Source organism: Heptranchias perlo, chromosome 31 (assembly GCF_035084215.1).
Source record: "Heptranchias perlo isolate sHepPer1 chromosome 31, sHepPer1.hap1, whole genome shotgun sequence".
Taxonomy (NCBI): domain Eukaryota; kingdom Metazoa; phylum Chordata; class Chondrichthyes; order Hexanchiformes; family Hexanchidae; genus Heptranchias; species Heptranchias perlo.
In genome coordinates this window covers 32,702,189-32,719,367 of record NC_090355.1, presented here as the reverse complement: position 1 = coordinate 32,719,367, position 17,179 = coordinate 32,702,189, and the positions used below count along the sequence as shown (strand labels likewise).

At 41.7% G+C, this 17,179-nt stretch overlaps 1 protein-coding gene across 2 annotated transcripts in view; it reads right to left on the bottom strand.

Annotated features, from left to right (window-relative positions):
- col27a1b (collagen, type XXVII, alpha 1b) overlaps nt 1–17,179 on the bottom strand; it is a 524,608-nt gene that overhangs the window by 33,158 nt on the left and 474,271 nt on the right. For both annotated transcript variants that reach the window (XM_067969899.1, XM_067969900.1), the window contains 5 exons: nt 12,235–12,288; nt 10,544–10,597; nt 10,195–10,248; nt 5,763–5,816; nt 5,371–5,478 (listed from right to left, as the gene is read on the bottom strand). In XM_067969899.1, coding sequence (XP_067826000.1) covers nt 5,371–5,478; nt 5,763–5,816; nt 10,195–10,248; nt 10,544–10,597; nt 12,235–12,288 — 324 coding nt within the window. The remainder of the gene's footprint in view (nt 1–5,370; nt 5,479–5,762; nt 5,817–10,194; nt 10,249–10,543; nt 10,598–12,234; nt 12,289–17,179) is intronic.

Sequence of the window (17,179 nt, the reverse complement as noted above, 5' to 3'; positions counted from 1 at the left end):
ACCAATAAATGTATAGAGGTTATCTCACAGGGAGATAGGGTGCAATCCTGATTTTATTTCACTTCATAATTTTGAACACCTCTATCAGATTGCCTTTTAACCTTCTCTGTTCTAATGAAAACAGGCTCAGTTTCTCTAGTCTCTCATTACTAAAGCCTCTCAGCCATAGTGTAATCTTAATAAATCTCTTCTGCACCCTCTTCCCGGCCTTGACATCCTTGTAAAGCAGGGCCCCTATTTATAAAACCGTAGGCCTATTGTTTTTTTTGATAGCTTCATCAACTTGTTTTGCCACTTTAATATAATTTCAATTAGCCAGAGTTGAAAAGGAAGCCTGATCTCTTCATTAGATATAAAATAGAAGATAGCAGACAGTGTTGTAGGAAAAGGAAATTCCTTTTGATCAGGAATTAATTACAATAAAAGTGCTTTGATCACGGGGCTGCATATTTAACCTGTCAATTAATGCAGCTTTGGCAAAAAGATACATCATGTGCAAAAAGAGTCTGCGGGGAATATAGGTCAATATTTCATTGTCTACCATTTTGAATCAAGGACGGGGACTCACCATAATTAACGTAAGTAAATTAACAGTAATGAAAAAAATAATGGCATTAAAGAGTGACAAATCCCCAGGACCAGATGGTTTCCATCCCAGGGTTTCAAAGCAAGTAGGTGAGTACATTGTAGAAGCCCTAACTATAATCTTCCAAAGTTCTCTCAATTCAGGAACCGTTCCTTTAGATTGGAAAATTGCACATCATTCCGCTATTTATGAAAGGTGAGAGAGGGAAACCAGGGAATTTTAGGCCAGTTAGCCTAACATCTGTTGTCGGGAAATTACTAGAGTCTATAATTAAGGATAAAATGACTGAACACTGTGAAAATTTTCAGCTGATCAGAGAGAGCTAGCTTGGATTTGTAAAGGGCAGGTCATGCCTGATCAACCTGATTGAATTTTTTGAAGAGGTGACTAAAGTAGTGGACAGGGGAATGCCTATGGATGTTGTTATATGGACTTCCAGAAGGCATTTGATAAAGTCCCTCATAAGAGACTGTTAGCTAAAGCTGAAGTTCATGGAATTGAGGGCAAATTATTGACCTGGTTAGGAAATTGGCTGAGCGGCAGGAGACAGAGAGTAGGGATAATGGGCAGATACTCAAATTGGCAGGATATGACTAGTGGTGTCCCACAGTGATCTGTGTTAGGACCTCAACTATTCACTGTATTTATTAACCACTTAGATGACGGGATAGAGAGCCACATATGTAAGTTTGTCTATGACGCAAAGATAGGCAGCATTGTAAGCAGTGTGGATGGAAGCATGAAATTACAGAGAGATATTAATAGATTAAGTGAATGGGCAAAACTGTGGCAAATGGATTTCAATGTAGGCAAGTGTGAGGTTATCCACTTTGGACCTAAAAAGTATAGATCAGAGTACTTTCTAAATGGTGAAACACTCGAAACAGTGGAGGTCCAAAGAGACTTAGGGGTCCATGTATATAGAGCATTAAAATATGATGGAGAGGTAAGAAAATAATCAAAAAGGCTGATGGAATGCTAGCCTTTATATCTAGAGGACTAGACTACAAGGGGGTAGAAGTTATGCTACAGCTATACAAAGCTCTGGTTAGACCACACCTAGAGTACTGTGTTCACTTCTGGGCACCGCACCATAGGAAAGATATATTGGCCTTGGAGGGAGTGCTGTGTAGATTTATTAGAATGATACCTAAGGCTGAATTTTGAAATGGTGTCAGGTTGGCTGTGGTGGGGAGGTGGGTGGTGCTGAAGGTGCGCGTGGCAAACCCGAATAAAAAAAAACTTACCTATTCCGACGCGATGGTGACGTAATTGATGGTGATTAAAGTTGTTTCTGGGTTTCGCGCCCGGCAGCCAGCCTGATTGACAGATTGGCTGCTGACAGGAGCTGCAATGCCGAGGTGGGGTGGAGAAAAGAGAGAGAAAGAGAGAGAGAGACATCATTCAGCGCTGGAACACAGAGTGGAGGGCGCTGAAGATCGGTGGGGGGGGGGCGAGGGGAAGATCGGGGGATGGGGGGAGATCGGGGGGGGGAAGGGGGAGGTCGGGGGGGGAAGGGGGAGGTCGGGGGGGAAAGGGGGAGATCGGGAGGGGGAGACGGGGAGATCGGGAGGGGGGAGAGGGGGACATCAGAGAGGGACATCGGAGAGGGAGACATCGGGTGCTGAGAGGGACATCGGAGAGGGGGACATCGGAGCAGGGTGGAAAGTTAGGTTTATTTTGTTTTTTTAAAACTTTGTGCAATGGTTTTTTATTTAATTTATTTTGTTTATTTTTGCCTGATCTGTCCCTTCACGCCTGATTTCACCAGGCCTGAATCTGAAAAAGGTATGATCAGTAAGTTCGCTGATGATACAAAGATTGGTAGGGTGGTAAATAGCGAGGAGGATAGCCTCAGTCTGCAGGACGATATAGATGGGTTGGTCAGATGGGCGGAACAGTGGCAAATGGAATTTAACCCGGAAAAGTGCGAGGTGATGCACTTTGGAGGGACTAACAAAGCAAGGGAATACACAATGAATGGGAGGACCCTAGGCAAGACAGAGGGTCAGAGGGATCTTGGTGTGCAAGTTCACAGATCCCTGAAGGCGGCGGAACAGGTAGATAAGGTGGTAAAGAAGGCATATGGGATACTTGCCTTTATTAGCCGAGGCATAGAATATAAGAGCAAGGAGGTTATGATGGAGCTGTATAAAACACTGGTTAGGCCACAGCTGGAGTACTGTGTGCAGTTCTGGTCGCCGCACTACAGGAAGGATGTGATCGCTTTGGAGAGGGTGCAGAGGAGATTCACCAGGATGTTACCAGGGCTGGAGCGCTTCAGCTATGAAGAGAGACTGGGAAGATTGGGTTTGTTTTCCTTGGAGCAGAGGAGGCTGAGGGGGGACATGATTGAGGTGTACAAAATTATGAGGGGCACAGATAGGATGGATACTAAGGAGCTTTTTCCCTTCGTTGAGGGTTCTATAACAAGGGGACATAGATTCAAGGTAAAAGGCGGGAGGTTTAGAGGGGATTTGAGAAAGAACTTTTTCACCCAGAGGGTGGTTGGAGTCTGGAACTCACTGCCTGAAAGGGTTGTGGAGGCAGGAACCCTCACAACATTCAAGAAGCATTTGGATGAGCACTTGAAATGCCATAGCATACAAGGCTACGGACCAAATGCTGGAATATGGGATTAGAGTAGACAGGGCTGATGGCCGGCGTGGACACGATGGGCCGAAGGGCCTCTATCCGTGCTGTATAACTCTATGACTCTATGACTCTATGAAAGCCACCCATGTAGGTTTAAAATCATTTTAACTATCTACTACGTCAGAAATAAAGTACCTTAAGTACATCAATGAAGTACATTTGTTTCTTTAACTATCATCCCACCAGCTTTAAATGCCGACGGGACTTCTGGATTCGTGAAGCGCTCGCGTGCTCAGGCGTGTCTGTGGGGAACCTGGAAGTTGACAGGTTGCAGCTGGCTTCTGAACCTACTCGGGATTTTCGCCATTTTCGCAGCCCCCACTCCCCCAGCGCACCCACAATTTGATTTTAAAATTGAGCCCCTAGACTGCAAGTATTAAATTACGAGGAGAGATCACACAAACTAAGGTTGTATTCTCTGGAATTTAGAAGATTAAGGAGTGATTTGATCGAAGTTTTCAAGATATTAAGGGGAACTGATAGGGTAGATAGGGAGAAACTATTTCCGCCGGTTGGGGATTCTAGGACAAGGGGACATAACCTATAAATTAGAGCCAAGCCTTTCAGGAGTGAAGTTAGGAAACACTTCTACACGCAAACGGTGGTAGAAGTTTGGAACTCTCTTCTGCAAATGGCAGTTGATGCTGGCTGAATTGTTAATTTTAAATCTGAGATTGATGGATTTTTGTTAACCAAAGGTATTAAGGGATATGGGGCTAAGGCAGGTATATGGAGTTAGGTCACAGATCAGCCATGATCTCCTTGAATGGTGGAACAAGCTCGAGGGGTTAAATGGCCTACTCCTGTTCCTATGTTCCTACCAAGATGTGAATAATGTTAATATTTTGATTGCTTGACTGTTGCAAAGGAAATACCTTTGTATCAAAGAGATTCCATGGGACCAATAACTGGTCATGGCTACTGGTCTTTGGTCCCAACAAGGATGGCCAGGCTCTGTGGATACTGGAAGCGTGTGTATTCTATGTGCAATGCCTTATACTGAATGATTAATTTTGAGACAAATTTTGTGTAAGAAAGTTGATTTGCCCAAAGGAACTGTTACATTTCAAAAAACTGCAAAGAGGCAGCTGTCAGAATATTAATTCCTTCATGGATTGATTCCACGGCCTAGAAATTTGGGTGCACCCATTTTTGGGGGCGCAGGGATTGGGGTTGGGTCCAGGAATCGTGGGGGCCAATCGGAAATCCGGTCCGGGGATCAGGGGTGGGAAGTGGTGGCAATCGGGAGGGGGGATTACATGTGACATTTAGGTATGTAATTACCTCAAAGATCGCAGGCAATCCGAAGGTCTGGTTTCGGAGTGTGCGGACTACCTCAGGGTGAACCAATCTTGCAGAGGGGGCGTCAAATGGGCACTAGGCCCCTTATTTGCATATGCAAAGGGTCTAACGACTGCTTCAGGTGTGGGTAAAGGGCGCCTATTTTTCCTTTCCCAATGTGGCAGGCAGTGCACTTCCTGCCCACCAAATTGTGGGCTTAGTAGGCCAGTTAGTGCCAAACAGGCGCTGCGTGGATCAATTTCTAGGCCCATATCACTCAAATACTATACTATTTAGTATTTTGCCAATGTGTCTTTGCTTTTGTGTATCACTTTATTTGTAAATAAATCCAGAACAGCAGCTTATATATATATATATATATATATATATATAAAGAGAATACAATGGGCATCCGACAAATCCCTCGGCCATCAATTTACTGCAGTTGGGGTTAATTGTTAGATCTGGGCTAAGCGAACTCAAATACAGTGGAGGCTAAGGATACGTTTTGGTTTGCAGGAGACATCGGCCTTCTTATGGACAGAGGCACAGGCAGGAATTATTAACTGAACTATTGGGAAGCTAGCCTTTATTTTTAAATTGGAAAAAAGTTAGTGAATAACAATTTATTAAATCGCAATGTTTTGATGGATGGACTGTTCATTTAACAGTGGCAGTATAATGTGTAAAGAATCCAACATGTATAGTATATTTACTTTTAGTGCTGTGCAATAATACTGCTAGGGAATGAGATTCAGTCAGGGATGTTTATTTAAATGATTATCCCACAGGTGTTAATACATTATTTTGGCTCTGTTTTTATCACTTAACAAGAAGCCCCATCTTACCTGGATTCCTGGTTTGCCATTGAACCCAGGAATTCCATCCAATCCTGGAGCACCTTCTTGACCTTGTCGGCCAACAACACCCCTCGGACCTGGAGGCCCAACAAGACCCTGAGTATTAAACACAAAACATGACATTAGTTAAGTTTTAAAATATTCTGAATTACAACTGTGTTAAAATGTATCGTGCATAATATTCATATTTGTTCTGACAGACCTTACAGTAATGTATTACACTATTGGAAAATATTTATATTTGCAGTTACGTAGCCTCTCAATCACGTCCGCAGGACATCTCAAAGCACTTTGTAATCAATAAAATAGTTTTGATGTGCAGCTAAATTGATGAATTAATGTATATATGTAGTTTTACATCTGCATATAAAAACACTTACTGGTGGGCCTTGGCTTCCTTGCACACCTCGGAAACCTGTTTTTCCTTTTCGTCCCTGAACAAAAAGGAAAGGGTTAACAGAACCCTGGTAGCTTTATGGTATTAGTGTAACCTGTGATATTGCGCAACAGAACTCAGCTTCAACACACTTTTATATTTGTTTTTCCTGCAGTTCAGGTCACAGGAGAGTGACATCTGTGCAAAGGCTCCCTGTGTTTACATTGCTAGAAAGAGCTGCCATATCCTCACAGTTGAATTGTAGATCCCTGAAAATTTGGCTCTATAATTCTGCAATCAGAATAAGGGATATAAAAGTAGTGAGCTGGCACATGGATGTCACTCTCCCATGAGCTGAACTACAGAAGCAGCAAATATAACAGCACCTTCAATCTGCAAGATTCCGTAATAGGGTGTGATACTTTAGACTGCAGTATACACAAAAACAACATCATAGGATGTTACCAAATATCAGAGTGAACAGTTTCTAATAAGTATAATTGGAGTGTCCTTGTCACTCCAGGATTCCAACATCTTACACTTGACTTGATTCTCCCCATTGGCAAGTTTTACTAGTTCTTGGCTGGACCACTAGGTGGTATCTGGTGTTCAAGCTGAAAAACAGGGCAGTAGGCAGACAAAATAAAAAAGACCTACTGCTCACTGGCTGCCCAACTGGATTTTCCTTCTCTCAACTCCTGCTTGATGTCTGTTATCCTCCTCTTTTGAAGCATCATGGGACATTTCATTACATTAAAGGTGCATCATTAGTGTGTTATTATTGTCAGTCATGCCATTTCTTTGAGAATCTGAAGAATTCTTAATTGCTCCGCAGGGTAAGACTTACAAGTGGAATTACTAATGCAAGTATGGCTTAAGACTTTACACATAGGAAAGCTACAAATCCCTTTTATACAAGGAGGTCGGGAGTGCTGATTACGAGAAAAGCTGAGTGCTACAGCTGAACAGCTGACTCAACAGATGCATCACCATCACAACTTTTTATTCTTTCCTTTCCAATAGTGTAGGCATGATGTGTTAGAATGCAGTGATTACATACAAAGGCATTACTGGCACACATAAACACCAACAGAAATAGCAATCATCACTGCCAGCAACCTTGTTTTTCATAGGTAAGTGAAAGAGAAATGTCAATGAAAGCCAATTTCAATAAGTGGAATAGAGCATGTGAATGTTTTTTGGTCCAAGAGTTGACTCATTGAAACTACACTAAAGAATTATGAATTCTTTTCTCTTACCCTAGCTTGCCTTCTTACCACATACACATGTGATGATGTAATTGTCACAGGGAACGATTAGATTATATATTCTTTGAACACAAGTTAGATGCAGCAATTGCCACTCAAATACAATAATGGACGCTGCTGAGGTATATCCTCCTGAAGCCATTTTGGGGGAATACGTACTCGAGTATATTTCAGAATGCAGGCTTCAAATTTGCTTGTCCTAAAAATGTCCTAAAAGCACAGCACATGGAAGACATTATATATTTCAAACCTCTTACAAAAGGCATGATTATTAAACTTTGGGCTTCCTTTCAATGAAAGGCTGGCTTTCTATAGTTGTAATTTTCCCAATGTTTTTTTTACTTTTGGTTCCATTCCACACGGAACATATTATAAATTCCAAACTCTGCTCATCAGCTGTGACTTTCAAACTCTTGGCCTATTTGCAGGAGAACGGAGCTGGTAATTGCTACAGTGGAAAGGTTTGTAATTACTTAGTGAGAAAGCTGAGCACTGTTGTGGGATTTGGAATTACTTAAGCTATTTTTTCATTGCTGATAAACTGTTCTCTGGCACAATCCTACATCAAGGTTGGAACACAATTCTTCCCAGACAGTATAAACTTCTATCACTTTCCAACATTGGCTAATTTTGGTGCACAGCAATTAAGTTTCAAAGTTGTGAGGCATTCTATGAATGAAGAAATAAAAGCTTGATATGCGCCTACAAAGCCAACCATAATACTTCAGGCATATCAATTGGAAAGTGTGAACATTGAAATCATGGCCAGTTGATCTAAACCTCAGAGTGAGGATGCATTTAAGATCCATGTTTCCTAATTGATAGAAGTTCTATAAACTAGGTAGTGCACTGCATTGGAAGACTGTAGTAGAAAACTGCACCACAAAGTGTTGCAATGCAGTTCGCACATAGTGAGTTCCCAAATTCAGCCATGCTGCCATGGAGACACAGGGAAAGTTGGAGGATGGACCATTCTAAGGCTGCTGTAATGCATTTCTGAGTGATTAATTTCAGAATGGCACTGGCATAGGCCTGGGAGTTGATTTATCTCCCTCCCCATCCCCCACTATTTTAGGCATAGATTATACATGATATAGGGGGAAATTACTTTAGACAAAAAAGGAAAGTTAACCTCAAGCCAACTACAGTATAAGTAAGAAACTGGCACCTAGCAAGCTAGCATGCTATAGATCACTCTGGCACTGTTTGTCTTGATTTAGTTGAGTTTGGATTTCACATAAACTAAAAGTTAATGTGTAATTGAATACTTTGGTGATTATTTTTCGCCAGATGTGAATTCTTTACACTGATATGCATTCCGGCATAAAGAATATTTTTGCCATGCCTGTATGATGCATAGAATTTTGGCTCTGCCACTGTATTCCCAGACTTGTCCATGAATTGTCATTCAACAAACTGTTGACTGCCAATGTAATGCCCTCACACAACAGCACTCCAAAGCCAATCCCATTCTGACTTGCTAAGCACGTGCTCTTTCATTATTTATGGTTGGAATGCATATAGGAGTATTCGGTGGTAAAACAAAGTGAATTGCTTCTCTGTAAAAGCTTCTTTCATGTCAACTTCTATTATGCCTCTGGTCTCATGCCATGTGATATGCAGCTGATGGTAAAAACAGATGGTCGTAATGCTGGCAGTTATAGGAGATATGAATTCTGATGGTGAATCTGAAATGGGACAGCTACAAAAAGGTAAAAAATATAAAGACTAAACAATGTTTTGGAGACAAAGACTGAAACATACTGTAACCCATGGTTTTTACTAAAGGTAAATGTTTGTTGATCATTAATTTCAGCAGTAAAAGTTGCATGTTTAGCCCCATTAGGCAACCATTTTACATTTTATTTTGGAAGTAGAAGCGTTCAGGCCTAAACTAATCGGATAATTCAGTAGGAATTTTAAAAATGTTTTGAAATTATCAACAAAAGCAACAAGGACAATTAAATGTTCACATTAATTTCGGAGTTTCATTTAGTACCATCAAATTACTAACAGGTTCTATATCATTACAATCAATCAGCAGAGGGGTTTAATTTAAGGTGGTTAATTGTGTAGTGGTATGTCCAATTGATATGTGCTAGGATCTCTTTGTTTTCCATTTATATAAATGATTTGGACCAAGGCACAAGAGAAACGCTGATACCAAATTATAACAGTTTGCTGATGCTACCAAATTAGGGTGTGTGACAAACTGTGAGGAAGACTGCAAGAGATTTCAGGAGGATGTGGACATGTTAGTGGAGTGGGCAGATCGGTGGTACATACAGTTCAATGCAAAGAAATGTGGGATGGTACATTTTGAGATAAAAGAATAGTGAGAAGAAGTATACCCAAGTGGCAAGATCTTTAGCAAAATGGAGGAACAGAGAGGTCTGAGAAATCTAGGGATGCAAACACATAGGTCTTTGAAGATATGAGTGCAGGAGGAAAAGGCCATAAAAAGGCAAATGGGATTCTGGCTTTAGTACATATGGGGCATTGATTATAAACGCAAGGAAGTGACGTTGAATTTGCAATTCATTGGTTAGGCCATAGTTGGAATAATTGTGTGCAGTTCTGGGTACCCCATTATAGAGAGGATATTGGCGCCATGGAAAAGGTATAGCAAAGATTCAATAAAATTATTCCAGGAATGAGAGGTTATAGTTACGAAGAAAGATTAAAAACTTGTGCTTTTTCACTGGAACAGAGAAAGTTGTGGAGCTCTCATCACCATTTTCAAAATTCTGAAAGGTTTTGAAGTGGTACATAGTGAAAAATTGTTTCCAACGGTGGGCAAATCTGTTAATATGGGAGCACAGACTGCGGATCATTACCAGAAGAACAAAGGGAAGAATTATTTTCACACAGAAAGTTATTAGAACACGGAATGCTTTACCACAAGTGGCTATTGAGGCAGTGAGTATAAAGTCACTTGAAATGGAATTCAATATGTATCTTAAAAGGAAGAAAATAAATGTATATGGGGCAAGAGCAGGAAAATGGGATTAGAGTAGATAGTTCTAGTTTAAAAGCTAGCACCAGAACAGGTGCAATGGGCCAAGTTGCTTCCTTCTGGCTATAATTTCAATGATTCTATGCCGTTGGCTGGATGCAACAACATTGCTTATCATGGGGTAGATGGTTGAATAGACTACAGTTACCTACCTCCTGACCTTTAGATCCTTTTGGACCTGGTTGACCTGGAGGTCCAGGGTTACCCTAGAAATTAAAAACAAATAATTAAGGAATTATCTGCAATGCTATATCTAGTGCAAGTCAGCATTTTTATGACATAAAAGTTGTCCTCCTTCATGTGGAATCAATTACTGTAACGCATCTCATCCAGACAAATTTTCCTCCCACTGCACAATCACACAAGTAATTCAACACTTGTGGTTTGCAGAGTGGAATTAAGAAATGCCGGCATTCTAATAAAATGAAACTTTAATCTTAGGGAGGACTTACACAAGCTCAGTAACTCGTGGATTTTTATGAAGTTTTAATGTGCACTTACTGGTAAACCTTGCTGGCCATGTTTCCCTCTCTCACCATCCAGACCTTCCTGACCCTGAAAGGGAACATAAGTCAGTCAATGTTAATGGTGCCAAAACCCACTAAGTTTATAATGTTTTGGGTATTTTAAATTCAAACACCCAAGTAACATCACATCTGTTTTTTGTGCACCGCCCTCTGCCCTCATATCTACTCAATACGTGTAGAAATAACTTGTTTTTTTATTGAGATGATACAGCATAGTTTCTCTAATCACATAGCATCTTGCAATATCCCCCTCTGTCGTTTGTGGTTGCAGAATAAATCAGGGACATTGCTGTATCTTCCAATGAGGTAAATTGTCAGTACTTTTGGCAGTAAGCTGTGATTGGCCCACAATACCCTATACCTGCCCCATCTCTACAGGACTTAATTTAAGTATGTGTTCCCTGAGTTTGATATTTCACAGCCTAATTCCTACAGGGAATGGTCTTAGTACCCATTGCTTATACATATGTAAGCACCACAGGTGTGAATTTTGAAAATGAATCACAACTGGACACTTGGAGGAAAATGGGAGGGGAAATATTTAAATAGATGCATTCAAGGAGGTTGCATATGCATCTGTGGACATTCCCGTAGAGAGAGAAAAATTGTCACACCTACCTATAAAAGTCACCTGAGTCATTGTCATTTTATGGTTGGCATTTTGCATGTTAATCTCGTGTATCGTGGGCCAATCACAACTTACTGCCATGCTACTGTACCCCAGTCTAGGACTAGGGGATATAGCCTAAAAATTAGAGCCAGGACTTTCAGGAGTGAAGTTAGGAAACACTTCTACACATAAACAGTGGTAGAAGTTTGGAACCCTCTTCTGCAAATGGAAGCTGATGCTAGCTCAATTGTTAATTTTAAATCTGAGATTGATAGATTTTTGTTAACCAAAGGTATTAAAGGATATTGGGCTAAGGCGGGTATATGGAGTTAGGTCACAGATCAGCCATGATCTCATTGAATGGTGGAACAGTCTCGAGGGGCTAAATGGCATACTCCTGTTCCTAAGTTCCCATTGCCCAATCTCAGTTAAGCCCTCCTGACTGCATCAGTGCATTTTTCCATTTATCACACCAATCTTTATAGCCTCTCTAAGCAAGAGTCCATTTAGTGCCAAATATGTCAAGCTTTGAGCAGCAGAACCGGGCTGAGGTGGCTTAAATCAATTTAATGTAGGACTCTTACAGTTGACAGAGAGGCGGCTTTCATCCAGTCAGCATGGCTGATTCACACACAGGCCCCCGAGTCGATAAGACAGTGTGTGTACCCATTCTACAATGTAGCCCTCGGTCTACTACAAGGTTTCCCCACCTGTTTGCTCTCTGACTTTGCTGTCAGCATTTTCACAACAAAATGCTCCAAATACAACACATTATCAAGATACTAGGCTGTAAAATACTGAACTTACTAATAAGTGAAGACACTGCTTAGGTTTAACTGTTTTGCTTGTATTATCCATGGATGGATTAACTTAGCATTTGCAACTCAGTAATTAGGGAGCACCGTGGCAAACTGTACATCTGTAAAAGCTTCATTGGTACTTAAGTCATGGAAAACTGAGTGACAGCTATGGTTGAAACAGGCCGCAAATGGGCAAGGCCTCTTGAACAGTAGGATGGAACAGAATGATGCTGAGAGAAGTGGTAAATAACCTACAGTGTAACCAGGGTCTCCAGGTTCGCCTCTGTCTCCTCGATCCCCAACAGGGCCCTGCAAAGATACACATGCACTTTAGTTAGTTAGGTCTTTTTCTCCTCTTTCACATTTCATAGTGAATAAAGTGTCTGGAAATCAGCATTGGTGCAGGATTTTTCTATTTAACTTCACTCTCTGTAATATGAACCATCGTGTTTTTATTTCCTGCTTCTTATTTTGTTTTGCTTTTTATAACCATGGTTCTGCAGAAATTGCAGTAGATGTCTCTTCTTTTATTAGCCAGGGGCAGCATTCCAGAGAGCAGTTAGAAACTTCTCAGTACTTAGATAATCAAGTGCAAGGTGGCAACAGTTAAGTAAATTATTTAAAGTTTTAAATTAATGAGAACCTTGGCTGGAAGTCATCTAAAGAGCATCTGCTGAGAGCTGAATGTGCACTAGCCTGAGGACTCTGGTAACAATTTAGTGACTGGAAATTGAATTGTCTTTGTGAGCCACTGCAGTAGTTGTCTTCAGTCGTACCGAAGGACATCTAGTGGCTTTGACCTGTAATGCAGCCTGGATTAGGTTACGTCAACTAATTGTTTGCAGGTGTAGGGCCTGAATTTGGGCTGTGGATATGACTGTACAAACAGTTAGCACATTCATCTGTAACTCCTCTCACCACTATTTTAGTGGAGGCAGTAACCCAGCTATTTACAATCTCTATTAATAACTTGGATGAAGGGACTGAGTGTAATGTATCCAAGTTTGCTAACGATACAAAGCTAGGTGGGAAAGTAAGCAGCGAGGACACAAATAGTCTGCAAAGGGATATAGACTGATTAAGTGAGTGGGCAAGAAGGTGGCAGATGGAGTATAATGTGGGGAAATGTGAGGTTATTCACTTTGGTAGGAAGAATAGAAAAACAGAATTTTTTTTAATGGTAAGTAACTATTAAATGTTGGTGTCCAGAGAGACTTGGGTATCCTGGTACAAGAAACACAAAACGTTAGCATTCAGGTACAGCAGGCAATTAGGAAAGCAAATGGCATGTTGGCCTTTATTGCAAGGGGGTTGGAGTACAACAGTAAGGAAGTCTTACTACAATTGAACAGGGCTTTGGTGAGACCTCACCTGGAGTACTGCGTACAGTTTTGGTCTCCTTATCTAAGGAAGAATATACTTGCTTTAGAGGTTCACTAGTTTAACCCCTGGGATGAGAGGGTTGTCCTATGAGGAGAGGTTGAGTAGAATGGGCCTATACTCTCTGGAGTTTAGAAAAATGAGAGGTGATCACATTGAAACATAAAAGATTCTGAGGGGGCTTGACACGATAGATGCTGAGAGGTTGTTTCCCCTGGCTGGAGAGTCTAGAACTAGAGGGCATAGTTGCAGGATAAGGGGTCCGCTATTTAAGACTGAGATGAGGAAGAATTTCTTCATTCAGAGGGTTGTGAATCTTTGGAATTCTCTATCCCAGAGGGCTGTGGATGCTCAGTCATTGAGTATATTCAAGGCTGAGATAGATTTATTTTTGGACTCTAGGGGAATCAAGGGATATGGGGATCAGGCAGGAAAGTGGAATTGAGGTTGAAGATCTGCCATGATCTGATTGAATGGCAGAGCAGGCTCGAGGGGCCGTACGGCCTACTCCTGCTCCTATTTCTTATGTTCTTATTTATTTTAAGACAGGTTAACGGTGTAATATCAGAGTTCAAGACTATATCATATAATTGTATATGTATCCAGCAGATGGAGCTGAATCATGAAGAATAGGCTATCATGTATTTGGTATGCTTGGGGATGGGGGATGGGGATTTGGCTTGAGGCAAGGGCTGGCAGAGGTTCTGCTCCGCCGCAATTACACCAGTGGAGCGAGGCCCAGGAATTTCCAGGCCAGTGTTTAAGATTGTATTGTGCAACTGCATATGTTGGCTGAGAGATGGACATTGTAGCCCAAAGATGTGCATTCCTTCAGTGCACTCCCACTATAACACCGGCAGGAGTGCAGTGGAAGATTTGTGTATTTCCAATCTTGGGGATGGGATAGTTTGCTTATCTGGAGCTGGCCACTGGTGTCTGCAAGGGCATGTCAGCAGCACCTGCCCCAGTCCGACCTGCTCTTCTAAGGTGAGAGGAATTTCAGATGAATATATTAACTCTGGAGGGAGTGCAGTGGAAGGTCTGGGATATAGGCAGTGATCCAACATATCTGGGCTATGGCCTGTGTTCTCAGTTTCTGGGGGTGGGGAGGGGGGGGGTTGTTATTTGGTGTGCAACCTCTGTCTGTCCCAAACATAGTATCCTTGACTCAGAGGGGGCAGGGACTATCAGGCCAGAAGTTTCCTCAGCCCTAGCCTGTCAGAGATCAGCGTTCAAGTGGTGTCCGGTACACCCAGCTGGTAGAAGTGGGATTCACCTTGGTATTCCAGGCTGGGGAAGTGCCTGGATCTCCAAAGGTTCATTGAGGTTTATACTGTTATACAGTTCCCTTACAATGAGGCTGCTTGGAACTGAATTGGTAAATTTCTGGAGGCGATAGGGAGGGGACTTGACACTTTCCCCGGCCTGAGCAGCCAGAAATCTCAGCAGCTTGGTGCAGATGGGCACACAAGATGTGTCCATAGATGGTGCAGGCACCTGTCGGAGATGCAAATTAGGTGCCCAAGCTCTGACATTACACACTCTGCTGGGGTCAGCAGCGGAGTGGACCAGCAGGCATGATCCTGGCAGGTACTGGGATCAGTGGCTCATGCATTTTCGAAGCCCATGCGATCGATACAGACAAGAAAGGCCATTTGGCCAATCTTCACTCATCCATTCAGGGAGAAAAGAAAATCCTACCGTGCTCCCCCAACATCAAAGTGATCCAACTGTTGCTTGACAGACTTTAAAGGTTATGCATTGACTACACCTCACAGCAGTCTACCCCAGGTGTTGATTACTCTTTGATGAAATTCTTCCTTATACCAGTCCTAAATTAGCCATTCACACGCTTGAACCTGTACCCCATTGTCCTACTGTCATAATGTATCTTGAAGTAAGTGCTCTGGATTGACTTTTCTATACCGTTTGATATCTTATAAACTAATATAAGGTTCCCCCATTAGTCATTTTCTTTCAAAGCTAAAGAGCCCGAGTTTTTCTAGCCTTCCCTCATGAGTCAGTAGTCTGACACTGCCACTGAGCCTCATACCTTTCCTCTACGCCATGTCCTTGGCTTTATTATTTCTTGGTGAGCAAGACTGGATACAGTACTCAAGGTGCAGTCTGACCAGACCACAATACAGTTTCAGCATAACTTCTTCTGACTTATACTCTGATATGGCAATATAAATTAGCATCGTGCTCAATTTGTTGATGGTTGCTTCACCATGATTTAGGTGATGTCTACTTACACTGCCAGATCTCTTTCAAACTCACCTTTAGTTAGATCTACAATATTCTTGTTTTCAGTCAATTTATTTCCAATGTGCAATACCTAATATCGGCTATTCTGCCTATTCACAGATTGCATCCAACTCCTTTTGTAGGTTGTTGGCTGTGTCCTGCGACGAGATCTCTCGGTTAGTTTGGTATTGTCTATGAACTTGACCACTTTGATAACAGAGAACCAGCATTTCAAATACAGAGCGATCTGGATAGACTGGGGATTGGGCTGAAAAGTGGCACACATTGTATAATGTGAACAAATAAAAGATGATGAGACCAGGGAAGTGGAAATATAAGATGAAAGATGGGAGACTACAGAATACAATACATTAGAGGAATTGGGGGGAGGAGACTAGCAGAAAGTTAGTTGAAATCATGAGCACAGTGAGTGACATCAGCAAAGAAGGCAACAAGATCTCGAGTGTATAGTCAGAAGTCCCAAGGGGACTGGTGTGGAATTTTCAAATAATAGTCTTCATATATTGCCATCATCGAGATAAGTAATGGGATTCACTTCAGTAAATTTGTTAGTGTGCACAACAGTTGAGTTAGTATTAATTCCCAGGTTCAATCCGGGTCTATACTGAGTTAGCTGGGGCAGTGCTATGGGTGCTAAGTGGACAAACCCCCCCAGTGTTCTCACCCCAATTGGTTTACAGTGCCCCTTACTTCAAATGTGCTTGTATGGACACTGGGTGAAGATAGGATTGGTCTCTAGCTGTTTCCTTCAACTTTGATTCTCCCCACCTCTGCCCCTAGTTTGGTATTGTCTGAGAGCTTGACTAATTTGCATTGAGTTCCTGCATTCAAGACATTAATGCAAATTAGCCAGAGGGAAGCTAGGAAAGAAATGGTGGAGGCTCTGACTATAATTTTCCAAAATTTGGTGGGAAAGAAAATTGAGCCAGAGGACTGGAGACTGGAGGATGGCAAATGTGACATCTCTTTTCAAAAAAAACTAAACAAAGATAAATGAGGAAATCATAAGCCAGTTAATCTTACTTCAGTTGTTGGTAAACTGCTACTGGTACTTATTGAATACTTTGCATCTATCTTCACAAATTAAGAGGATGCTGCCAATGTCACAGTAAAGGAGGAGGGGGTAGAGAAATTGGATAGGATAATAATAGCTAAAGAGGAAGTACTTAAAAGTTTGGCAGTGCTCAAAGTAGAAAAGTCACCCGGCCCGAATGGGATGCATCCTAGGTTGCTGAGGGAAGTAATAGCGGTGGAAATAGTGGTGGCTCTGGTCACAATCTTTCAATCCTTCTTGGATATGGAGTGGTGTCAGAGGACTGGAGGGTGGCAAATGTTACGCCCCTGTTCAAAAAAGGGGAGAGGAATAAACCCAGTGACTACAGGTCAGTGAGCCTATGTCGGTGGTGGAGAAACTTCCAGAGACCATAATTGAGGACAAAATTAATTTTCACTTGGAAAAACATAGGTTAATAAATGACAACCAATACGGATTTGTTAAAGGCAAATCATGTCTGACAAACTTGATTGATTTCTTCGATGAAATAATGGAGAA